The sequence below is a fragment of the Cryptomeria japonica genome, chromosome 11, assembly GCF_030272615.1.
Source record: "Cryptomeria japonica chromosome 11, Sugi_1.0, whole genome shotgun sequence".
NCBI classification, from domain to species: domain Eukaryota; kingdom Viridiplantae; phylum Streptophyta; class Pinopsida; order Cupressales; family Cupressaceae; genus Cryptomeria; species Cryptomeria japonica.
In genome coordinates, this window is record NC_081415.1 from 543036843 (window position 1) to 543064217 (window position 27375).

At 36.1% G+C, this 27375-nt stretch overlaps 1 protein-coding gene across 7 annotated transcripts; it reads left to right on the top strand.

Annotated features, from left to right (window-relative positions):
• Positions 1 to 27093, top strand: LOC131041692 (uncharacterized). 7 transcript variants are annotated; one of them, XM_057974862.2, is made up of 3 exons: positions 1 to 481; positions 11750 to 11913; positions 22775 to 27093. In XM_057974862.2, the coding sequence occupies exon 3, from the start codon at positions 22803 to 22805 to the stop codon at positions 26391 to 26393; it is 3591 nt and encodes a 1196-aa protein (XP_057830845.2). In that variant the 5' UTR covers positions 1 to 481; positions 11750 to 11913; positions 22775 to 22802; the 3' UTR covers positions 26394 to 27093. The 7 variants fall into 7 exon arrangements, with proteins under 7 accessions (XP_057830845.2, XP_057830846.2, XP_057830849.2 ...); XM_057974863.2 differs by having other exon boundaries at positions 11759 to 11913; XM_057974866.2 differs by having other exon boundaries at positions 1 to 419.
• Positions 27094 to 27375: the final 282 nt, after the last annotated feature.

Consider the following 27375-nt stretch of genomic DNA (forward strand, 5'->3'; position numbering starts at 1 on the left):
CCATACTATACCTGCCGCTCCGTGACGGGCCGTCAATTGTCGTCATCATCACCGCACGTCTCCGTCAGAGTTTTCCCGTCAGAAGTGTCTGTCTCGCTCAGAAAGCCAGAGGAGTTAAGTGCATCTGCAGTGTTATGTAATGTAATGTTGTTGTGTTCTTCTGCTTTGGAAGCTCCTCCGGTTTCTTTCTTTTTTTAAAATTTGGGACATTTTTAATGGTTTTAACTGCGGAGGAAGCGGGGTTTTTAGGGCTAAATTTAGCGGCGACTCCGCTATTTTGGCGACTGCCCGGAAAATAAACTCCGCGTGGAGCAGATTCTTGTGAGGGTAAAGGTTTTAGGGTTTGGTTGGAATTTTTTTTTGTCGCGAGGAGGTCTCGGGATCGAGTCCTCGCTTCGGTGTTTTCGCTTTTCCCTATGGTAATTACTTTTCCGTGGACGGCTGTTGCTGAATTTGAAGGTTTCTGCAAGAATTAAATCAGGTGCCGTATGTTATCTCGTTGATACTGTTTTAGGGTTTATGTTGTTTAGAATCTGTTGCGTGCGTAATTTTCTAGATGAAATTTGCCCCGGGCTTTTATGGCCGCCGATCATCTTTAAATAATTGTAGTTTAACTTCGAGGAGATTTGGTGCTACAACTTTTGTTGCCGCCGATTCTCTTCAAATATATTTTGTTAAATTTTTAGAGGAAATTTCTTTAGGGCTTCAACGGCTCACGATTATCCGCAAGTATAATTCTTTCTGAAACTTTCACTGCCATCGATCTCGCCTGGAAACATATTTTCTTGTAACCTCTTTGAAATGCTTGGAAGAATTTTGCCCGATACCTTCATGGTTACTGGTTCTCTGGTATTCGCAGCCTTTTAATATGCATGGTCTAGGAATGGCATTTTTGTTTTTGCATCCGTTTCATTTTTGCTTATTTTCTAAGCACGATCAACTGAGGATCTTTATTTTAGTTATTTCTACGGAAGGAACTATGCGAATCTATTGTAATGAAGTCTTGTTCGGTAGTGTGTTTCTTGAGGATTATTACAATGGTGTTGTGTTGCGGTCTTATGTTGTATTTTTATTGCTATATACAGTTCTATAATATGCCTTAAAAGTGAGGTTTATAGATGTTTATGCCACAATTAAATCAGGTTTTGTAGTTCGTTTTCTTCTGTTTGTAAAGACTCTAAGAAACAGTAGTTCGTTTTAGTAGAAAGTTAAGCTGGTTCCAGTTGTGACAACCCCTGATTAGCTGGAAGTAGTTTTGACGGTAGAATTGTTGAATTTCAGGAAGAGAACTCGGTAAAGTTTTCGTGGTTGCCAATTTCATGCAAAATATGTTTAATTCTGTGCTATCCTAATTGTTTAGAAGAATTATACCTAAACTTCCCATATCTGGAAGATTTAATTTTATGATCCATTCACTGTTAAATTTTTAGAATGGACTTGCAAATCTTTCACCAACTCTGTGGAAGTATTAATAGTACTTTCACTGTACAAATTTTCCTTTGATTTTTATGGCTTCTGAGTACCTTGAAATACTATATTCTAAAGGTTGCTTAGGCTTACAAGGGCATTCTTTGTTTCCCTTTTGGTTGCTAGCGACCTACTTTCAAAGAACTGTCAACTTAGGTGTTTCTGCTTATTTTGGTTAAATATGATTTGGCTGCACTGTAGTTTTGTTTGGTATATCATCTATTTGTATATGATACATGATACGAATAATTTTGTGATTAAATGATGAAATTGTTTTGTTTTATGAGAGTAAAAGATTTTTAAGAGATTATTTGACATCATAATTTAGTCTTAACAAATGATTTCATCTTTACTTTTGATTTAAATATTTAAACTCTGCTATCACTATATAAACCCTGATAGAATGTTGTGAACCCAACTGTAGCAGGCTAGACTTGCTGCAAACCTTAGGTGGAAACCCTAGGTCTGAAAATAGACAAAGATGGTGTTCTGACAGTTCTAGAAATTTTCGGCTATAAAGTGTGGCCTTTAAAGTTAAGAAATATAAATAAATCAAAATAAAATATCTCTGAATCTGCTATAGTGTCGAACAACTGAGAATGATATGATGGAACCAAATTCTGAAAGACTCAAAGAACCTAACTTTGAAACCGATTGGTTCAATCTGGAAAGAGAACAGAATTTTTATATGTACACAAAACAGTATATAATGGAAAAATGACTTCCCTGAGATGGTTTGGTTGCCAACTTGAGGAAAATATGGATTCTGCTTCGGCTCTACATGGTCTTCAGAATTGTGCGTAAGAGCTTGCTTTCACAAAACATTTTTGTTCAATTTTCTAAGTGGTCTATTTATAACATTTTCTTTATTTCGTTTTTTTTTGTGTGGGATAATTAGCTTTCTCCCAACAACAAAAGGCAGTAAGTTCAGTGGACAGGGCATGGTTAATTGTGGTTTCTTATTTGTAGAAGATTAGGTACACTTAATTCATTTTAGAATGATCAAATGTTTGGATGTATTTCCATCAGTTCTGGCTCAGGCTTGCATCCACACAAGGAACAGAAAGTAACAAACCCGTTTGAGGGTAGTTTGTGCAATGCAATTGTAACTGAGTGTTGTTTTATATAATATGGTTGACAAATGTTTTAATTGATATAATAGTGCTAAGAGTAAATGAATCTGTATTGATCTGCAAAAGTAAATTTTTTTGAGTGGGTTTTTAAATATCATACTTGTGGACTATCCATCCTATCCACTTCTGGTGGACTACCAAATCAAGAATCATACTGTTGTGCATATTCACTAGCTAAACCTTGTTAGACTTCTTTAGGCTTTTGTAATGGAGTCTTGTCTAGTACACTGCTTTGAGGAATGTTCTAATGGACAACGTGTAACTGATGAACTTGTAATATTTTATGAGGGCTAAATCCTAAATGTATGTAAATAGGTTGTAAGATATCATACTTGGGTGGACTGTATTCAAACTTTTTCTTTTGTCAAGCTCTTCTCCATCATTCTTTCTTTAAAAGTGCTTTACATATTTGTTACAGTTATAATGAATCCTAGATTGGGAATACTTTGAATGAAATTCCAACTGGACTTACCTTACCGCTACATCAGTCCTAGCTTTGGCTGCAATAATAGAAACGTGTCTTATTTATTTACTTTTCTAAATTATTTTTAATTTGAGTAGAAAATCTAAATTACTAAAATTACCGCAACTAAGAAACAACTGGTTTCTGCATGCACTTGTGTCATAAATCGTGGTAGATGGTCTCAGGAAACATGGCTAACTGTAGTTCCTTTTTCAGCAGCGCCACATCCACTGTCAACAATGAGATGAGTACCATAATTTAGCACCATAATTTCTGATTCAGTCTTACACCAGCTCACGAAACTGAAAATAATTGAAGGTCATGATAGTGGCTTTGAATTGAGTGGAACCTTTCGGGCATTGTGCTACTTACCGAGCTTCATTTTTTAAGACTTTGAAGTTGAAAAATAATATGCAATGGCTTGTGATATTTAAGCTTATGCATGACATGTCTGGGCTCACTTGCAACAGAAAATATTGGAAGTTCATTATTTTGCAGGATCAAAGAGCATACTCTATTGGGGTTCAGGGTTTCTTGATTAATAAAACATTTACTTCAATACAGAGTAGAATCTTTCTGCTGCTAAAATAGACTTTGATGTGCAATCGCAGACTCATTTCTGACTTCCAATTGTTAATAACAGAAACCTAATTTAAATTTGAAACCAGCATTAAAAGATGCAGCCTAGGGTCATAAAGCAGCCCAATGCAAAACTGATTCAACTGTTAAGCATCAGCTCGTATTCATCCTAAAAATGAAACCAAACAGGATTTGTCTGAAGTTTCAAGCTTGAACTGTTAAGTTTTAAAAAAGATTATTGATATTAATTATACTTTTTCTGAGAGAGTTTAGTCCAAGGATTTATTATAAAATTTACATGTCCCTCAAAGTTTAAACATCAACATATGTTGTAGTGACTAGTACATAAGAAAATGGGGACAAGTGGAAAATAAATGCATTTAGACAAGACAAATTATGAATAATTTTGAGATAAAATTAATGCCTTTGAGGCCGAATTGTTCTCTCAATCTTTTTTGGGATTGAAGATATTGGCAGCTAACCAGAGGATACCTGCTTGTTTCATTGAACTCTGCCATTCGGAAGAATGAAAATATGTGATCTGTCATGCTTGCACAAAATTCTTCTGGTTTGTACTACCATAGTTATAAGCCAAAGAGCTAACCCCACACCCAGTGCAAAAATGGAAAAAATGAAAAAGAACAAAACAGGGAAATCAGGAGACTATCTGTTTATGATACATTTATTGGTTTCAATGCAGAGAATAGTTACTGTTACCAAATACAAACACTCTCCTGTGTGGGTACATCTATCCCCACATCCTAAGTCACTGGGTTTGCCGAATTTCATGGTTGAAGTTCGAAATTCGGCGAACATTTAAAAAATGTATGAAGTTCGTTTAAATTTGCCGTTAAATTTGTACGGAACACATCTTATTAGGTTTTTAAAGAACAAAATTCCTCCAACTTGCAGCTAGGGCACACCATATTTCTTCAAGGTGCGATAACAGAGGAACAGTGGGTGAGAGGAGATGATTTACATGATAAGCTACACCACGACAAGATCACATAGCATTTGCACATCGTCGAATGTAAGTCTGCTCGGGATCACAGAAAAACAGTGGGTGAGAGGAGTCTGCTTGAAGTTGCGATGGCCGCCCGACTTTCATTTGTAACCTTTGATCTTGGCTTAGGTTTCATTCGTTTGCCCTCTCCCGTCGCAACTTCATCTGGAGATATTAAGTTTCTTATATGTAGTTTTCTTTTCTATAATTTAAATTTTTTAAAACATATATTTATATTTTAATAATTTACATTCATTAAAAGATTATTATTATTTTATTTATATTAACATTTAATATATTTAAACTTAATATTATTTTACTTTTATTTTTTTAATATTAATATATAATAATAATTTAACATATTTAAACATCTAAATTTAATTTTTAGACTTATCAACTTAAATATAATATTATTTTGAACTTCAGTATTTATAAATTATAATTTTGTGAATATATTATTTATATTCAAAAAAATAAAATTATATAAGGCGAATTTAATGTTGATTTTTTTTTCCGAATTTTTACCCTTGCCGAACTTCATCCGAATTTTATGGTTGCCGAACTCGAATTGGAACCTGGTGACTTAGCCCACATCAAATATCAGATATGGATACAGTACATCTGGGTATGACATAGATATCTAAATGTATCCATACATGAGACTATATTTGGGCCATATCTGATATGTTTGAAAATGATTCCAGACTGTCCAGTTGTATTCAGTTGAGGGTTAATGAAAATCCATCTAAAAATTGCAAAAAGAATGTAATACATAAAAAATTCAGTTCATCCTTGGGGTAAAAATGATTAAACCTGCAGCAGGGATGTCCCCAAGATGGCAAGACAAGGATGAAATGCTCTCCTGCTATCCCTTTTGATGTCACCTGCAGGGTGGCTGCCCTAGGATTGCCTTGCAATGCAGGGGACATTCTCCACTATAGGGGCCTTGCCTGCACCACCTTAAACAAATAAAATAATTTTTTAAATTTTATCTAATTTTTTGTAAAATCTCCTTTCATAAATGATTGCAAGTTTCTGAATGCTTAATCGCTATTTCTTGGGGAGCAGGTAAAGCAAAAATAAAGAAGAAACAAATTAAAAAAATTGACAATATTTTACTTCAATTGTGCAACCCTCACCTTCGGTTCGCATGTGGTGTACTACACAACCACTTGTCTGTAACTGTTATGTTATCAAAGAAGTGTAAAATTAAGATGTTGAACTTAACAATTGATTTATTTTTATAACCTTCAAATTTCAATTAGATTTAAGAATTAATCATTTGAAGTCTTATTATTCGGCCAACTCAGTTAATTTATATAAACAGGGAACAAATTATTAAATAATTTATTCTAATTTAAATTATATAATATATGTATTGATTTGTAAAGTGAGGGCTATATTAAAATAATATTATATTTATTCTAATGTCGTCTTAGTTGTCATCTAAACTAATTTTTTTAGTGTCTTAGAGTTAGTCAGGTAGTCTCTATTTTAAACATTACTTGCAACTCCTGTTAATGATTTTCTTTTTAGAAACATTGTCTTGTAAGCTCTATTTAATTGAGCCTTCATCTCCTTTGTTTATCATAGAATATCATCGATTTTTTGAGCAATTAATTTTTCATGGTATGAGAGTGGGTCGATGGGATTCTTAAGGGTTTGGCGAATTTTTTAATAAAAATTTGTAAAGGTGCTACGTGGAATTCTTCCAAGAATTTTTTTTCGATTCTTTTTATGAAAAAATCGTTGGTGCAATTTTTCGAAGGTTTCTTTGAGGATTTTTTTTTTCGAGGTTTTTCTGGATTTGCAACCTCTTCGCAATTTTACCTATTATTTCGAGCTTGTTCGCCCTCTTGTTTTTTGCGTGCGATTTTTTGGTTGCGTGCGAGGATTTTGTGATTTTTTTAGGGTTGAGATTTTCTGAGGTTCGTGATTAGGGTTTTTGGAAAAACCCTCGTGCCTATGCTTTCTTCGGCCATTTGATTTGTTTGATTTTTGCAGCGGCAATTCTTTTTCGGCACGATTTTTTTGGGTTTTTGGCGTTTTTCTTTGCTGGTATACAGTTCTTTAGGTTTGTGTGGGCTTGTGTTTATTTGTAGTGACCCTTTGCATGCCGTTTCTGTGTGCGACCCGCAACACAATTTGCATTGGATGGCCGTGTGTTTGTTCATGATTGAGTATTTTCGCGTGTGTTTTCTGCAGATATTTTTGGGCTACTTGCAATTTTTTTTTTGTGCGATTTTGAGCCAGGTGAAGGGCAGGGTTTATATGCAAATTTCTTGTTTATACGCAGGGTTTATAGAGTCTTAGAGTTAGTCAGGTAGTCTCTATTTTTAGCATTACTTGTAACTCTTGTTAACGATTGTTTCTTTTTAGAAACATTGTCTTGTAAGCTCTATTTAAGGAGCCTTTGTCTCCTTTGTTTATCATCGAATATCATCGATTTTTTGAGCAATTAATTTTTCATGGTATCAGAGTGAGTTGATGGGATTCTTTAGGGTTTGGTGTTTTTTTAGTAAAAAGTCATAAAGGTGCTACCTAGAATTCTCTTCAGAATTTTTTTTGATTTTTTTAATGAAAAAATCTTTGGTGAAATATTTTGAAGGTTTCGGTGAGGATTTTTTTTTTCAAGGATTTTCTGGATCTGCAACCTCCGCTCTATTTTACCTATTCTTTTGCGCTTGTTTGCCCTCCTGTTTTCTATGTACGATTTTCTGGTTGCATGCGAGGATTTTGTGATTTTTTCCCAAGTGGAGATTTTTTGTGGTTTGTGATTAGGATTTCTGGAAAAATTCGCGCATCTGTGCTTTCTTCGGCCATGTGATTTGTTTGATCTTCGCGACGGCAATTCTTTTTCCACACGATTGTTCTGGGTTTTTGGCGTTTTTCTTTGCTGGTATATAGTTCTTTAGGGTCACGTGGGCCTGTGTTTATTTGTAGCAAACCTCTACGCGCCATTTTTGTGCGTGACTTGCGACATAGTTTGCATTGGATGGTTGTGTGTTTGTTTGTGATTGAGGATTTTTCGCATGTGTTTTCTGTGGACGTTTTTGGGCTACTCGTGATGTTTTTTTGTGCGATTCTGAGCTGCACGAAGAGCGGGTTTATACACAAATTTCTTGTTTATACTCTTGGTTTTTAGAGTCTTAGAGTTAGTCAAGTAGTCTCTATTTTTAGCGTTACTTGTAACTCCTATTAACAATTGTTTCTTTTTAGAAACATCGTCTTGTAAGCTTTATTTAAGGAGCCTTTGTCTCCTTTGTTTATCATCGAATATCATCGATTTTTTGAGCAATTAATTTTTCATGGTATCAGTGCGGGTCGATGGGAGGATTCTTTAGGGTTTGGCAATTTTTTTGATAAAAATTCGTAAAGGTGCTACCTGGAATTATTTCTAGAATTTTTTTTAATTTTTTTAATGAAAAATTCATTGGTGCAATTTTTCGAAGGTTTCTTTGAGGGAATTTTTTTTCGAGGGTTTTCTAGATCTGCAACCTCCGCACAATTTTACCTATTCTTTCGCGCCTGTTCGCCCTCTTGTTTTGTTAGTGCAATTTTCTGGTTTAGTGCGAGGATTCTATGATTTTTTTCAGGTTGCGATTTTCTGAGGTTTGCGATTAGGGTTTTTGGAAAAATTTGTGTGCCTTTGCTTTCTTCGGCCACGTGATTTGTTTGTTTTTTGTGGTGGCAATTCTTTTTCTGCACGATTTTTCTGGGTTTCTGGCTCAATTCCATTACTTGTACAGCTAAGAAGCTCAGTAGATTGGAAATGAACATAAAGGCAACTTCTGAACTGACCCAGCTATAGATCTCTGTCTGCCTTTGATTCACAAGATATGATTAAAAAATCTATGCACAGGGTTATATCAACATGTATTCTGCAAGAGAGGGTTTCCAATATTTTGATACCTATTTGTGCAGCTTTGGTAAACTGGGCCCAAGGTTATTAAATCTGCTTAATTAAACATATCTCCACATAATCATCTGTGTCCTCTACCATATCACTCCCTATTTTCAATAACGGGATCTTCTCGGTAACTTCAATTGTTCGCCCTGCTTCTCCCAGCTATCCACTAAGCTGGCCATCCTTTATAGCCACATTTGCTGGCAGAGCTCCACTGGACAATGTAGCCAGAGACTCTAAATGGCCTCCTTGCTATAAAACATCTGAGTACTTGTCCTCATGGTGGCTGTCTACAACATCCTTTCTACCCAATTTGCCAAACTCAGGAAATTGCCCTTTGCGTTCAGCATCCCAAAACCCTATCTGCTCCTTCTGTATGGCCATCTCTAGATGACTGAGGTGGTCCTGCAAATGCCACCCCCTTGTTACATGGAGTTACAGGGCCTGCAGCGATGCCCCCCTGCAGTGCAACCTGCAAGGAAGTGGTGGCTTTTGCATCTTTAGGGTTATCTGTATCAACTGCAATTCTCTCCATCAGTAGCAGTTCTTTTTTCCAACAAGCCCTTCTACTAGTAAGTTTTTCATGTCTTGTTTTATATGTATATTTTTATAATTGCCATATCTAGCTGTATCTGTATTAGATCTTGAAAATTTTCTGTATCCGTATTTGATAATGTATTTGTCCATGCAACTCGGATGCAGAAAAAGAATTTGATGTTTATTAATAGGGTACAATAGAAACCTTTCAGAATTTGTCTTTCATTCCAAGTATATCAACTGTTATTTGATGAAAGGCATGTAGTTCTGCAGACCATAACTCATGAGCTTGCTTGACCACAAGTGATGAGAATAGGCTTGATGGTGCTATCATAGTTGTACTTAGAGATTTCACCTAGATCATGTTGCGACTTTTTCATATGCTAATTATCGGTGGTGAAGAGAGAATGCTAGCAAGGAGCCACAGTCTATTAAATTATTAATGCAAGGTTTGTTAGCCACCAATGATGACTACCCTATAGGATGTGAATCTACCACTTGTTTGGTAAGCTTTGAAACATGAGGCTTAATAGCCAATTATTGAGGACCAACACCTTTATCTCCATGGTTTTGAGCATTTTTCTTTCTTACCATGGTCCAGCCATCCCTATTTTTTGGGGAGGAGAATCTATATCAAGCTACTTTGGTGGAGGCTTAGGGCATTGAATAACTAGAGTACAATCACAAATTATGTTATCCAATGATTGTCACCAATAATAGGTCATTGGCAAGTTAAGATAAATTACTTTTTGGGTGAGGCTCTGATTTCTTATCTAGTGTTCAATAGATTCGTTGAGGTTCTTAGGTCAACCTTAACACAAGCCCTTTTTGAGGGTGAGAGAGAAAAAAAAGGTTCCTGCTCGACATGGACAACATTCCCCAAAGGGAGATCAACGGATTCAATTCAATCAGGTCTTGAAGAGAGCATTACAAGTCCATGGGGTAAAACTAACAGAGATGTGTGAATGTACTAGGGGCCTTGCTCAAAAATGGCCTTTGCAAACTTAAGAAAAGAGGAAAAGAAAAATACTTGTAGCAAGGTTTTGGATAGCTTCCACACGGACTCAATGTGGGACCTAGGTGGAGTTGACCCAACACCTTAGTATCTTTTTAGAGGGAATTTTACTGTGAAAGTACCTGACGAGGTTATAGTTTTCATACCATTTGCATGTATTGTCAAATTCATGAACAGGCAAAACAACATCAGGAGTACGAGAGTTACCTTGTGAACCACTTTTTTATGAACTTGCAAGGGCATTTTAGAGCCATTTTCTTGTACTTCCAAGTCAGCGATCTCAGCATGAAGTGCTGGGCCACCTTGGCTGTTAACCATGAATAAGAAAAAAACGCTTGAAGGCAAGGGAAACTAGGAAACCCACAATAAATTCAAAGAGCTCCTGCACTAGAAGGTAGTATGAATCAAGGGTAATGAGGATATGAGAAGGACTACCTTGGCTGGCAGCCAAATGAAAAGTGAACTGCTTGAAAACAAAGGAAACTAGATGAGCAGCAGTAAATAAGAAAAAAATTGCTTGAAGGCCAAGGGAAACTAGAAAACTTAAAATTTGCTGGGCCACCTTGGCTGTGTGAACCAGTGAATAAGAAAAAAATTCGCTTGAAGGCAAGGGAAACGAAAAAACCCTCAAAAAATTCAGAGAGCTTCTGCACTAGAAGGTAGTATGAATCAAGGGTAATGAGGACAGGAGAAGGACCACCTTGGCTGGTAACCAAATGAAATCCAAAAAAACTGCTTGAAGGAAAGGGAAACTAGAAAACCCACAACAAATTTGGAGTTATCCTGCTCCAGAAAGCAATATGAATCAAGGGGTACAAGGACAAGAGAATTCCATGAGCAGGAATATGCAGACTGATGCAAGGAAAAAAAACTAGCCTATAGCAGCATATTTTAATTGATAGCCATTTTAATTTGGAAAAGGGGATCCTAGTGTTAGATTATTTGGAAAATAGGAAATCATATACTTACCCACTAGTTAAAAAGATAAAAAACATGAGATGGCCATTACGATAGTGCCGACTTCAATGCATTTTTAAGGAGTTGTAAAGAAAGCTTTCAATTCAATTAAGTTTGGAAGGCAGTTGCATGATGAAATAATAAGTATATGGTTGAGAAACCTCTAAATGAAAATAGGAAATTGACAATTTTTGCCTGACTCAAAACATTTATTGATACAGGGAATGATAGCATTGATTAATTATAAAAAATTATAACAATATCAACTAAAAGAATAAATGCAAGTTTTCAACTAATGACTGACTATATGGTGAAGGAATGTGTTCGCCATAGTGGAAGTCACATGTTCGAATTCAGATGGGCATAACGTTGTACACCTCACAACAACAAAAAGTAATAAAAAATTGATCCACATTTTGAATGCTTGCTTGAGTGGGGTCTGACATACACCAAATTGGTCTGTCATCTGGTGGTGACCTGAAAAACTACATTTACCTTTTACCTTTTTTATGAAGTTAATTTCAATGGTAGCAAATGTATGCACACCTTTAATGTAAGTCTGAAGAATGAATGATTTGTTGATGTGGAAAGCAAAGTGGACTTACAAATTAGCACATGTGAAGTGGAATGATACCTAGAGACATTGCTTGCTGGCACTATTAAATGACTATGTTACATCTGAAATCAGCATTTGCAGGTATTTCAAGACAGGAGTAATATTAAGAATGTGCTAATTGGAGAGGGCAGTTTTCTCTGTGAAAGACTGGAAGTTCAGACATAAAACCTCCTGAGATAATGCTGGACAATTGATTGATTGTTAGATCACCAGGCTTCTTGAAAAATTAACGTGAGGTGGGCCTGCTTTCATATTCTTGAGAATGGAATGTGAATTTGTTTGAACTTACTTTTGCTTTACTTTTAACTGCAATACACCTAGTTGGACCTGTCATAATTTTCTATACATTTGTTCAATCTTCTAATTCATCCAAATAGCTATAAAATACATGATTGTAATTAACAAGTTGTAAATTCCATTCTGAACAATGTATATGACTGAATCACATCAACAAAAATGTGAATCTCTAAATAGTGTTTTCATATTTAGTGAATTGGATTTACAGAAAGTAGATTTCAAGCTTAAAAGGAGTCAATGCATTTCCATTACATAGCCATAAGAGTATGCCAGCCTGCACATAAATAAAAAGAAATCTGAGAAAATTGTGAGTCAGAATTGTTTTTTATTTTCGGGATAATGTTAGAGAAGTGATTTGTAATGTGTGTTTGAACTAGTTGTTGACATAAGCAGCAGTAAGGAAAACATACAATAATGAAGAAAAGACAAGGCCATCATTGTCAACTGTGTTACTTGTTGGAAATACTAACAGTATGGACACAGGAAATACTGATTTTGTAGGAAATCCTTAGAAACAAAACATCATGCAAACATATTTGTAAAGATAAATAAATAAAAGATATGTTATCTAATTGCCTGGGTGGGTTAGGGTTCTGATTCTGGGTTCAGGTTTGTTGCGTTGCCAATTTTTTCCTGGGTTTGGTCAACATATACAAAATTAAAGTCGGAATGTAATGTTTATTGGTAATTCATTGTCAATTGTCAAATGCTAAAGATTAATCAAAATGGTTAGTGACCAAGAAGTTATTTGTTACTTACTGTATTGTTTTATTTGCTTTTTTTTAATAAAAGAATGATCTCTTTCTCAGTTGTTTTTTATGCTTTTTTTTTAATAAAAGAACGATTTTTTTCTCAGTTTTCCATAAGGACTTGCATTTCTGGGATATGGATGTTCCTGGATGGACATCTCTGAGATGTCCCGCCCCCCCCCTGTTGGGGAATCCCGATGTCTCCAAAATGGCCATTGTTTTTATTATTAAATAAAAAGTTCAAACCTGCAAAAACCCATTTTAAAAAAATGCTGTTAAATATTTTTGTTTGTATCTGCCAGAGTCTTAAATTTCTAAGCTCCACCAAGTTATGGCAGGGGACAGCAAGACGTGTATCTGGTACAGGGGAACTTTTGGGCCACTTTTTAGTTGTGACGGTTGTTAAAAAAAAGGGAAATTTTAAAAAATATAGAGAAATTTCAAAGAGTCATATCATAACGTTTTTAAAGCATTCATCATAGACATTATAGAACCTTTGTGAGCATGGGTAATTGAATAGGAATCATGAGTATTTTTGCATTATTAAATTTGGTATTTTTTGCCCAACTATGACTTAACTAAGTAAATTGTATTCAACAGTATAATGAACACTGAATATAGCATGTCAACTTTGTCTATGGCAGTCCTTGTATACTAAACAAGTTGTCCACTGTATGAAACAAGATAACCCTTGATTGTGGCTATGACTGTGAAGATTTAGAGATTAGCAATAGGGGATATGTGTCTTGCAGATTTTGTGATCATGATTCATCATTGGTCTAATACTTGGTTACACTTGTGGTTTGATGGGGGGTTGGGGGCAATGCCTCCAACGGGGTTGGCACTGCTGTCCTGACATCCCCAAATTTAGGACCATTGGATCCCAATGAGTGTGGGGCTGGTTGATCCCGGGATATGTCCAGGTCTGTAGTTTCACCTGTGGTACATCTGGCAACCATGCTCTTATGTGTTTAATCTCTTTTATGTACAAATAAGGATATCATGTGTATTTTTGTTTTTGTTTATATAATAGGTTACCAGATTTTCACAAAACCCAGTGCATACCCAAGCTGTTCTTCATACCCAGTTACAGATGAGGTTCACTCAGGGTTATATCCAGGTCTGTCAACCATCTTCTCATATGTCTAATGTCAAAAATACACATGATATCCAAGATAGTTCTTAAAAAAATTAATATTATACACCCTTATTTCTCCACTAATATCCAAAATTCCCTTTTTATTCTCTGTCAGCAAAATTTGTAAACTCTTATTGCTTGTCATATCTGATTGAAATTTTGCAATTTACAAATTTAATGTTATGCAATTTTTTCTTTATGACAGCTTCACATTTAGGTAGTACAACTTAACATATTCAATTGCAAGTGATAAATCAGCTAGTCAAAAACAGGCTTGTTTGCATTACAAACATCACAAAAACTAAATTAATGAATGCTCACATTTTTGTTAGAAAATATGGATAAATAATATGAAGAGATGAGGAAAAGAAATAAGCATAACATATTCTTTCAGGGCTATAGATGTTTGTGCATCCCCAAACCCTCAATGTATCAACATGTAATTGAGCCCATTATAACAAACATTGTTTGCTTGTTATAAACAATGGGGTCTATCCCAAAAGCTTGGGTTCAGCTTTGCATATTCCTAATTGGGTAATGCAAACCCTTTTGCTTGGCGACTATATGAACTTTACCAATGTTAAGGTTGGGGTAATTCCTCTTAACAGTTTAGGGTGTTCACTAGTTCATAGGGTTTGCTTGCCAAAGATCAACACATATACACCTGCTAGAGATTTAGAAGTAATATCTAAGTACAATTAGTACCTCTAGTGACCATGACATATCCTTGATGAGTGGGAGGGACACGCGGTGTGTTGAAGTCTAATTGTTAGAGACAATCAAGAATCCTAGTTCAAATGTTTTTTATGGAGCATACAAAGGTAAAGGTAAAGGTAGTATTTAGATTTGCCTAAGTGATACCAGTTTTGTGTATGAGTGCCCCCCTTTATAAGTGCGCAAGGGGATTATTTTTTCCATGTACTTTATATATTGTGAAATGGGGTGTAAAACCCTATCTCTTTCTAGATTATTTAGGCTACATTCCATATTTAAGGAATTATATCTGGGAATGCAAACAAATTTCTCAAATTCAATTTTGACATGTAGCATATGTATCGTAGAAATAGATGGTTGTTGTGTCTTTGAATGGAATCACATGGAAATTGGTAAAAAAATTCATGTCTTCAGGGTGCTTACTCAGATTTGTAGAATTCTTTTAGTCTTTAGATATAACGAATTGAATATTTGCAAGTAACCTATTCCCCTGATGGACAATACTAGTAGATTTGACATACTATGAGCTTCTTGCAATGTATGAGTACAATCCCCAGATCTCTTCTTTGAAATGTCAAACATTTAATGTTTTGGTACTTAGAAGACAGATCTGAACAAAAAGCTTATGGTTGCTATATAGTTAGTTTGTGTTGTGAAAGGTTTATTATAGTAGAAAAGATGTTAAATATAGAGGGGCGTTAATATTCACCTCATTGCAATATCTTTCCTGGTTATTCTATTGACATTTCTTCCATCCACATTATTTGATGCATAACAAGAAACAGAAGAAATTAAATCCTTACTGTAATTTGAAGATAATAGATCTACAGATGTAACTGATTGGCTGCATATTTGCTTTTCATCTATCATTTATCAATAAATACAACTTATGGGTTTTATTTGATGGCATTGCTCCTCTCTCCTTTAGTGAGGCAAAATGTTCCAACAACCATATTTAAGTAGTTTGGGTGAATGAAGATGCTTTACATTTTTTGAGGCATTGTGGCAATGAAGGAAAAAATAGAGGACAACGTGGCAACAAATTATCATAGACTTTCAGCAACTGTAGGTTTTGCCCAATGAAAGTTTAGGAGATCATCTTTTACATTTTCACTTGAATTTGTGAGGGACAAGATCATATTGGAATAACTAGAGAAGGGATGACTATTTGACAGGCTTCATTCTTCATCCAAAGTGGTATAGGTATTGATGGCCTAATTTGTGTCAAATTTTATTTGCCATAGCCCCAACAAATACATCAAAAGACATTTAGGAATTATAAACGTTATTGGAAATCAATGTTATATTAATCCATATATCCTAAGATACCAGTTCTTGGCATTTTAGGCTGGGTCCGGGTCTTGGTACTTGCCCGGTCCTGGTTCTCCCCAGGTCCTGCCCAAGTGGATGGGACTGAGGACCCACAGAGAACCCATCCACCTGGGCAGGACCTGGGTGGAACCCAGGAGAACCCAGGCCCATGGGTCATAAAAACACAAAAAACAATAAAAAACACTTTTTTAAATATTTTTTTAACATGATATTAGACTTTAGTTATTTCTGATTACATTTGCGATATATGAATATTTATTGGCATTGGCAATTATGGATTTATCATTTATGTATGGAAAGTCACATTGTATATATTGTAATAATCAATAATGGTAGTACCCGAACCGGTAACTTAGCATATATCCATCATAGATAAACAAATTTTTCCTTCAAAGGTACTTCGAAGTAAAACATTTTGGAAAAGAGAAGTTGGAAGAAATATAAACATTAGAAGTTGATTTTAAACTTGACATAAAAGTAATTGTACAAAACATTAACTTAGAGCAAGTAGCGTACAAAGGAAACTTGACTATCAAAGACGAGGATATAATCATATATCTACATTACAATGTATCAATGAATAGGCATTTGGTGTCAAATGTCAAATGTATGGTTGCAAGAGACCATGAGTTTGAAAGGCTAAGGAAGCACAGCTTAATGTTGCTTAATAAAATTCAAGAGCGTTAAACAATAAAAGAAAATAAATAACAATGATGAGGATATGTCTAAATTACAAGATATCAATCAATATATCTACATTACAATGTATCAATGAATAGGCAATTGGTGGCAATGTTCAATTATATGGTGGCAAATGACAATGAGATTGTAAGACTAAGGAATCACAGCTGAATGTTGCTTAATAAGTTCAAGATCTTAAAAGAGCAAAATAAAATTTATTACAAGAATACATGTGAAGCTATCATTGATACACAAATATCCTTTGTCAAATGAGTGCTCAAAGGCACTCTTTGATCAACAAGAGAGAAGGGCATAAGGTATTCAATTGAAGATAGATGGTCAAGGGCATTTGTGCACCTGAATTTTAGGTTTAGGGTCCAAAGTTTACATTCTTGGCAGAGTAGGGAGAGAATTTTTGGATGAAAATGGCTATAATTGACACACAAATATCCCTTGTCAATTGAGTGCTTTAAGGGCACTCTTCAATCAACATGAGAAAAGGCTGTAAGGTACTCAATTGAAGATAAATAACCAATGGCCTGCACTTTTAGGTTCAGGATCTAAAGGATATATTCTTGTTGGAAGAGGGGAGATGTGTTTTGGATGAAAGTGGCTGCATGTCAGAAGGAAAGATGGCTAAGGTTCATTGCTTGGATACTACTACATTGGTTTGATGTCTAGCATAAGATGATAGATTTTGGATGTAGCTATAAAACAAGTGAGGTTGGCAAGGGTCTTTGATGACGTACCTCAGCAAACATTAGTGCCTGACCTGCATTTCTAGATCTGGGTATGGGCCCAATTGACTAGACTCATTGGATAGTCAGTCAAAGAGGCAATCGAGGGTGAGATAAAGGACTTGTGGCATCTAGATATAGCAAAGGCTTAAGAGAGAACATGCCATTTTTATGCCTGAATGCCCTATTGATTGGAACAAAAGTCATGGGAATATAGGTTCTACCTAAAGATTTAGTGCCCCTCCTTCATTGGGAGATTTCTTGAAGGCTTATTGTTGGGAAGTTCCTAAATGTTCTTAACATGTTGATTGAGTTGCTAAGGATATTTCTCTTCTTGAGTTCCTCAATTGGATGAGTGCATAAATGCTCTTAGTCTATTGGTTGAGTGCCTGAAAAACTTATGTCCCCAACTAATTTACCATAGGTTTTGCAAGGCTTCTTTTGCTTCAATGGCAACCCATTCATCAAGACCAGAACATCATGACTTATTGACTCAAAATGGACCAATATTTGTTTAACCACATCCATATTTATTCGTTTAGGGTTGATTTTAGATGGATCAATATTTGGTCGTATCTATTCAACCAGGCCAGGTTTGTTAGTTGGGATAACTCAATGACTAGATTGACTCAAAGTGGACCTATACTCATTTAACCAGATCCATATTTATTCGTTTAGGATTGATTTTAGATGGATCAATATTTGGTCGTATCTATTCAACTAGGCCAGGTTTGTTAGGTGGGATAACTCAAGTGATTGGTTAGTGGAGATAGCTTGAAAGTGGATTTGTTGTGCACAGTTTGACTTGCCTAGAGTAGATTGGAAACACTACTGGATGAGTGATGAGTTGTTGATTGAGCCTTCCTTGTTGGGAATGACATAAATTCCCTAAAGATCCTCTCCTCTCTGCCTAGAGTAGATGGCAAACACTACTAGTTTGAGCATATCTCTACCCTCTACAGCCTCCTAAAGTTCCTTTAATTGAAAGCCTAAAGATCCTTGACCTATTGGCCAAGTGACAAGTTGTTGAGTTAACCTTTCTTGTTGGGAGAAGCATAAATTACCTAGAGGTCCTCTCCTCTCGTAAGTGTATAAAAGTTCTTTTCTTCTTGTTGTAGGACTCTTGGTTTTGGCCTTATGTTTGGGCTGTTAAGAGCTTGAGTGGAGTCACTCTGTCTAGATGAGTCACTAGGCCTTTCTTCACTTACAATCATAGCTTTATATCGAGGGTGGAAGAATGTGGCTTTCATTTCATGTAGCTTTGTCACATTCTCTATAGGATTATTATTTATTGGTGATGCAACATTGGTAGAGTTGAGTGTGTAAATGTCCTCAAAATACTTTAAAGGAAGAGAAAAGGTTGATGGAAGGAAAAAAACGCTGTTGATAGAAAGGCAGCGTAGGCCTTTCATCACTCGATTGCGAGGGAGAGAAATGGTTGATTGATTAAATTAGGAACTATTGACCTATGTACTTGACTGAGGCAAGGGCATTTATGCACATCAAAATCATATCTTGTATCTGTTATTGGTTGAGTGCCTAAAGGCCCTTGCACTGATGAAAGCTCATTCTTGTGCTTGACTACCAAGAGGAAGCTGAGATCAGGTCAGTTTCTGGAAGAAGACAGAACTTTGCTAAGAAGTTCTATAAAAGCAATCATGTTCCCATCAAATGTCACGATAAGTGGAAAATCTGAAAGCTAATTGGTTTTCATTTTCATCCCTTTTAAAGAGCAAAGAGAGCCATGCACAAGGTTCTTGTTTGCTCCACTCTTAATTTACAACTTTGTTTGCAGGTTCTGCACAAGGATTATTGTTTGTGAAAAAATTTATTAATGGTATCATATTTGCAATATATTTTTGAACCATGCACCATGAGTCCAAGAGAGCAGTCACATATAAAATAAAGTTATGTTATTATTTTTTATGACTTGACTATTTGTTTGTATGGTTGTCAGTGTTCTTGAACAAGAGGCTTTGACACCCCAGGAATTGTTTGGTGACATTTGTGTTGGTGTTGGAAATAAGCCACACCCGGACCGACAATGGACTGGTCCAAGAGGGGCCAGTAGCTCAGTGGTAGAGCACTCCAGCAGCGTATGGAAGGTCCTAAGTTCGAGTCCTAGCTGGTTCATGTCTCAACATGGTATCAGAGCCAGGTCCAGGCTAGGAGCCCCAAGCACACAAGAGGTGTGTGGCTTAAGGGGGGGTGTTGGTGTTGCAAATAAGCCACACCCGGACCGACAATGGACTGGTCCAAGAGGGGCCAGTAGCTCAGTGGTAGAGCACTCCAGCAGCATATGGAAGGTCCTAAGTTTGAGACCTAGCTGGTCCATGTCTCAACAATTTGTGGCTGCTTTCATAGATGATAAGAACTTATGTATGTTTTTGTAGTCTGTTTGATATTCTGGGTTTTTGGTGCAAAATTTCATTTTTCCTGTGTGTTTTTTCATTATTTTATATGCCCCATATTTTAGTCTACTTTTGTTTTAGTTTTGGGTTAATCTTGTACATATGTATATAGGTACCTAATGGCCATATCTGAATCGACAGAAGAAGCAAAATTAGACATCTGATAATGCTGCATAAATTTGGGTTTGAGTCTATGCTGCATATATTGTATCTGATTCCCTGTTCCTGTGGGCCCTCATGCATAGACGAAACAGGTCAATCAACCCAAGCTAGATTACAAGACGGCTGTATCTGTTTATGCTAAAATCTTGGTAGTAAGTCTTTTCTTGGCAGAAAATATTATATCACTTAACACTGCCTTTGTCTGGAAGATGCTATAAGCTTTTTGCTATAATTTTATTCAAAATGACACATTAGGGTAACTTTGGACATTTAAAAATACACTGTTTATTACTACAGAGATGGTGGATGGGTTTATAAGCTAATATTGGAAACTGCTCTTCCAAAAATAAAAAGCACAATAGAGAGGGCTTATGTAACTTGTTTTCACGATATATCCTCTCAGGAAATGTATATTGGAAACTGCTCTTCCAAAAATAAAAAGCACAATAGAGAGGGCTTATGTAACTTGCACATCCTCAGAGGAAATGTTGACATCCTAGCACTGATAAAAAATATATTTACTGGGCTTGGTCCATGAAGATCAGTAATTTTAAGGAGAATGACCGGAGACATCAATATTCAAGAAATGGATGCAGTTACTCTAGAGATCCCAAAAAGTTCACATTTATTGTAAGAATTATCTACAACCAGTTTGATAACTTGCCATTAGAAAAACAAAACTTAATTAGTTATCATGATCAAAACATGTTCAATGCTTCTTAAAATTTTAATTGTCAAAGTGCATTAAACTTGTTTTACCATTTTGTATGAGAGCTGAAGACCAAACAAGCAATCTACAAGTTTCAGATCTTTAGTTGGCTTTTCTTTCTGTTCACATGTGTTTTGTTGGGGATATACTCAAAATCAGTTTCACATGCACTTCTGACACATGATACATATTGATAGTATAGTATCAAAAGTCTTATGAGGTAGTGCCAAATGAGTATGCTAATCTTATGGTGCTCATTGCTGTTTGCACATGGCAGGTTTACTATCTGTGGGCTTTTTTGATTGAGAACTATGAAGCAACTTTTTGTCTCCTTCTCTGTGTGTTATCTTCACATTTTATTGCTTATTCAGTAATTCCATCCAAGTTGGCTTCTCCAAATCAATTATTTTGCACTTTGTTATTGAGTTCCTTGGTTTTAGGTCCCACTCCACTGCTGGACCGAACAGGAGTGGGATCTGGATTAGAAGAGCAATATACCCTTTCTGGATACCTGGGGAGGCATTGCCATGCTATGGCTGAACCCTGCAGGATTTTTAAGAAGGCCAAACGTCCTGTGGTACTGCCCTGAATAAGATTGCAAGAACAATATCCACCACCCATTTGCAAAGCCTTTGATGGTCATAAACTTGATCATAATTTGGAAGAGCCTAGTGCATGTTATCCAGATTTTTAAAGAAGTTGTTTGTTCAAACATTACGGGATCTGAAGCTGTCTGTTCATCTGATTTTGGGAGATTCAATTGTTTGTTCCCTGATGTGGAGTGTTTGTGCAGCATTTGAGGAGCACTGGCATTGAAGAATTTGTGTTTACAAAAAATAGAGACCCGTTTTTGTTTGTTGTGTTGACATTTGTTATTATTTTCTTAAACCTAAATAAATATATATTTATAATTTTATTATTTTACAATGAGAGACGTAACTACAGTGGCAGCAAGGAATGAGATGTGTGTGTTAACAAAAACTTTTTAAGAGCTGACATACAAAAATAATAAAAATTAAAACTAAAACCATAGAACTACTTTTATGTAAATATACTAACTATAAAGTAACTATTGAGTAAATAAAATAATTCTTTTAATGTACACATTCTATTAAAGTAAAATATAAATATAAATATCAATTCAATGTCATATTTCTGATTTAAATTTTTTAAGATAAATATTAAAATGATATTCATATGGAAAAATAAAATAATTCAACAAGTATAATTTTTTTTATTTATAAATTGCATAATAATTTCCAACTTAATTATTTTTATTATAATAGTAAAAATAACTCTTCTTACAAAAAAAAAGGAATAATTTAAATAAATAAAAATACAAAATAAACAAGTGTCTCATAATGATATCTCTTGGCATGTTTTACATAGATCTTTCCAAAGATAGGTATGCTAGTTATATATTAACTTTATTTATATTTATAGCATAGATTGATATTTATAAATTATGACTTTATTAATATGTTAGATTTTAAATAAACTTAAATACTAAAATCTGAATATAAACTATCATTTGTAAAATTTAAATTATCTATTCATTTTTAATATATGTACATCTTTTATGTTGACACTTCATCCTATTCTCTGATTATTTGTGAGACCAATTTGAACATAAATTATAACATGAGAGGGTAGGAACAAGGTGTATTCTCTGCACAAACTGACATTGGTGTATGAAGACCTTTAATTTCAGTAGCTGCTCAAGAAGATGTATGATGAAAATGGTGTTAGAAGACTCAAAATAGTCAATTGCCAAGATATAGGATAGAGGAATTTTAATCACTGGTTATGAAATACTTGATTGCCTGGATGCATGTCACAATTCCTAGAATATATTTTTTAGCCTCTCAAACCAAATGATATCTCTTTAAATCGCTGCTACATTCTTATTGAGTGATAATGTAGACGACGCATGTTTTGAGAATGCATTTTTTTGATTTCATGTTCTTTTGGCTAATTTGTAACAGTTGCCCTCTTTTTTTCAATTTAAAGTAGCTTCAATTGGCTACATAGATAGAATAAGAGCAGAGCATCTAGCTGCTGGTAGAGGGCCCATTATAATTTTGGCACTGTTATTTTATGTAAATACTAAAATTTGATGCTGAACAATAGCTTATTCTGAGATACTTGTATTTTTGATGATTTGCAGAAACATTAAATAGTGATATCAAGAAGATATGCCACCACCCACTCAATCAGAAGGTCAGTCACAAGGGCCTTCTTCTCCAGCACTTGTTTCAACTGAGATAAGTCATCAATCGTGTGGCAAGGGAAAGAAGAGGCCCTGGTTGGAGCAAGAATCAGGTAGTTACCATCAGATATCTTCTCCTAAGCTGGAAAATAGTAGCTCAAAATCACAGAAGTGTGAGCACAGCACCAAGTTAGAAGATGCATTTAGTGTGATTGAGATAAAAGGTGGGATGGATAGTCAATCCAGAGTTGAACAGCTGGTGTTGCTTATGCGGCAATATTCAAATAAATCCCCAGAACTCAGACTCTTTAGAAAGATTGCAGGTGTGATAGCTGCAACAGAACAAGGTAACTGCTTGAATCATTTTGTTCATATGGGTGGGTTGAGTTCTCTGAATGAATGGCTTCAAGATGTCTGTAAAGGAAAAGTGGTTGAAAGTGATAATGTCAAAGAGGATTTCATTATTGAATTGCTAAATGCCCTTGAAATCTTACCCATTAACAGTGAAGCTCTGAAGGCTTGCAATATTAGGAAGTCAGTTAAACATCTCTACAACCACAAAAATTCTGAGATACAAAGGAAGGCCAAAAATCTGGTTTATAATTGGAAGAAGCAAGAAAATATGGAAATGAAAGCAAGTGAAAACAAAGGAGAATTCAACCATGACACTGTGCAAGCACATTTTGGAGAAGGTGGGCTTGTCCAGGAGGTACCAAATTCAAAATATGCTAAACCTGCCGAGCCTTCCACAACTGAAATTTCTAAAGAACCTAGGGCTTCTGGGGCTGAAGTGCAACAAAATAGAGTATCTGTAGGTTTGGATATGTTACCCGCAGAGGAAGCAAAGGATGGGGTTACCTCACTTTCTCAGCAGGAGATTATAGGTGCTAAAGATATTGGATCAGTAAATCTGAATGGATGTGTGATGGAACAGTGTACTTCAAAGCCAACTCACCTTGAGAACTCAAGCAATAAAAGCTGTCTTGATGCAGAAGAAGCATCTGTACCTTCTGCAGAAGATGGTGCATCAACAGGTATACAGTCCTCTCCAAAAATTAGGGAAAAGGATACAAAAGCAGGAGTGAGTGAATCTGCAGAATACATGGAGTGTGCTGGTGCCATTACAAGGGGGAATTCAGACGCACATGGTTGTGAGTGGATGAGTATTGCTCATATTTCTAAAGTAACGGACGGGCACATTTCCAAAGAATCAGAACTGGGTTTGGATGCATCAACTGGACCACTGCATGGCCATGAAGTAACCACCCGCTCTCCATCAGCTGAGCTTAAAGTCCCTGTAAATATTGATTCAGGCTCTCCAAAACAAAAAGATGGAGACCTTCCTATTACTTGTCAGACTGAAGAAAAGGATAAGAGAACCGAGCCTTGCCAAAAAAAGGGCACTCGACTTACTGATTCGGGTTCTATCAATACAAGCAGGTCATCAATTAATACTAATCTGTCTGATCACCAGCCCAGCATTATACCTGTGAAAGTGGTTGATGAGTCCATGGACTGGAAAGGTTTGATAAAGCCAACATCAGAATGTGGGGTTGCAGGGGACTGTGACACGATAAATAATAATCTTGCATCAGAGGTTTCTGGAGCAAGTTATTCTGCTGGAAACCAAGAGGACACAGGAACCAGTGATGGAAACGAAACCTTCAGAGATAATATTGCTAGAGGGATAAGGATTTCTGATGAATCGGATTCAAAGATTAATATGGAAAAAACTTCAACTGGGCCTGATGAGAAAGATTCTGAACTATTTATGGAGACAGGTGCAGATACTGACCTCCATTTTCTTGATGATGCTCTAGAAGTTGCTCGGCAAGTTGGAAAGGAAGCGGAGCAAGAGGTAGAGAGTTATGATGAACCTCTATGTAGCTCCTCATATGAGAAGCATGGTAAAGGGGCACCCGTGCATTCGGCCACAACTGAATCTGTTGGAGGAGAGCAGGATATCTTTCATGAACAAAATGAGGCAGACGCTTCTTATAGTTCAAAGGAGGTAAATTTGAAAGTGCAGTGTGGAAAAGATGGTGATAAGTCACAAGGAAATCATGCATCAGGTGAAATTGATGAGTCTGGCGCAAAGGCCAATGTTGTCATTCATGAAGTGCAAACTTGCAAGATTGCATTAACATCTCAAGAATCAATTACACACGAAACAGATGTAAAGGTAACCAGCTCTAGTGATCAGATAAAAATGCCAGTAAAATGCATATTTGATTTGAATGAAGATGTTCCAGCAGAAGACATGGAGTACTCTCAGGAGTTAATTCAAGCGCCCACTGCTTCAGCCTCTAATTGCACAATTACCAATGTTTCTACCCCCATTCCAATTGTTCCTTCTTCAAAAGGACCTCTCAACCTTCCCACAACTCCTTTACACTTCAGAGGAGAACTTGGTTGGAGAGGATCTGCTGCAACCAGTGCCTTTCGACCAGCTGAGCCCCGCCGGACTCCTGAAAGAGATAGAACACAATCTGCGGAGGAAAATAATTCTCCCCTGAAACCAGGACAGCGCTTCCTTGAGTTTGATCTGAATGTTGCAGATGATGATGGTGATGCAGGTATGGGCTTGTTTCCAGGAAGGCATGATGGTGAAAGGCATGTGCCAGCATCAACCAGTCTTCCTTCAGGCGACTCATCAGTGGAAGTGAGTTCAAGTAGAAAAGCTGAAAGGCTTACTTTGGACCTTAATCGACTCTGCGAGACTGATGATAGTGTCCCTGGTTTACTTTCTGATTGGAGAGGAGTGGAGAGATTAGGTGCATTACAAAATCCAAATCAAAGCCCTTCTCCAACATCATCTTCTAGGCCTGCAATGAGAGATTTTGACTTGAATGACAATCTTTCTTTCGATGATGCTTGTGCTTCTGCCCATGATTCTGAACAGAAAAAGTACAGCATGAAATCCAATAATAATCCTTCAGGATTAGATGATCCAGTAGTTTCTATTTTGGGATCAAGAATAAATTTGGACCCCAGTAAACTACCACCTACACATGCAGCATCATGGGATATTCCTCACGTGAAAAAAGAATTTCCAAACTCAGCACAGTCTTTTCTGGTTTCTGGACCAAGTCCGGTTCCTTCTTTCAACAACATGGGAAGGATACTACCCATGCCTTACCAAACGCAATCATTGCCCTTTCCCTATAATGGAGTAGCACTTGGGTCCTCTTTTCCCATCCCTTCAGCTGTTTATGCTCCTGGTCCTGTGCCCTATATTGTAGACTCAATGGGAGCTTCAATTCCACAGATAGTGGCCCCTGGTGCTATCTCTTCTTATACAAGGCCACCTTATATGATGGGTGTCCCTGGTGGAGTAGGGACAAGCAATGCTGGGGGAATGGTAAGACCAAATCTTGACTTAAATGCAGAGTCTGACAGTAGGGAAGGAGGAAAAATTAGACAGTTGTTTCCACAAAGCAACCACATGCTAGTAGAAGAGCAGATAAGACCGTACCAACAGGTTACAGCTTCAGGAACTCCTTTGAAGAGAAAAGAGTCTGAACGTGCTTGGGATTCATACCAACTTGGATACAAGCAAGTTACAACTTGGCCGTAACCTTTCAGATTTGGTTTGGGTCTATGGGACTTTTCAAGTGGGGCTGGTCTAACTACAAAATTCTAACTGTATATGGATTGACATCTGTCGTGTGGAGCTTCTAACCTGGACAACTTTTACTAGAATTTTTTATATGTGAATGGTACGAGTTTTCAAGTGTCTTGTGAAGTCTTCTGATAAGCAAATGTCGATTGGCTTGTGGCCTATGAATGTAAGTAGAACTTCTGACTTAGGATGGCAACTTTTGTGAATTTCTATGGTGAAAGGAGGCTCAACAAGCTCTTGAAGACCTGTGAATACAAGGAGACATGCATTTATAATTTGGAGATTTAATTCCATTATTTTAGGACCAAAGACATAATGCAACTGTTGAAATTGAGTTGCATGTTTAAGAATTTATTTCAATCATTACATATTAGTGTTAAGTTGAAACAAGTCTCAATGCCACTGAAGTTGGCATCCACTGTAGTAGTCTCTTGAATATTCTGTATATTCACAGAAACCGTGAAAATGAATTTGTATTATTTCATACTTTAGTGCTCTTGATGCTTCCATTTTCGTCTCTGCCAAACACCTTCCAGAAGAAAACATGTGCAAAAGTGTATTTCCTGGAATATTCATTCTATGAAGCCTTTAGAGCAGATTTAGAATTTCAAGGTTGCTGCTATTTCTCAATTAATGAAATATGCTTGCATGGTCAGGGAAGGTTCCGGTTTCATATGATTGCAACCTGCAAACTGACACTGTATGAGGATAATACAATTTCTGATTAGACATTTTTCCTTTTATTTTATTTTGTCACACCAGTATTGTTTATTTCATATCTAAACTACACTTATTTCAAAGTGCATCAATCCTAAGGTGGTGTGTTTTCCCTACTCGATCCATTTTCCTAACATTGACTTTTTGTTGAGGATCTTTAAACAGCTGATACGTATTTTAAAGTTAAATCATCCAAAAAATTATTTTTAGGGATATCTCA

Excerpts from the sequence above, each read along its gene's own strand:
- LOC131041692 (XM_057974862.2), top strand. The coding sequence starts at position 22,803 with ATGCCACCACCCACTCAATCAGAAGGTCAGTCACAAGGGCCTTCTTCT.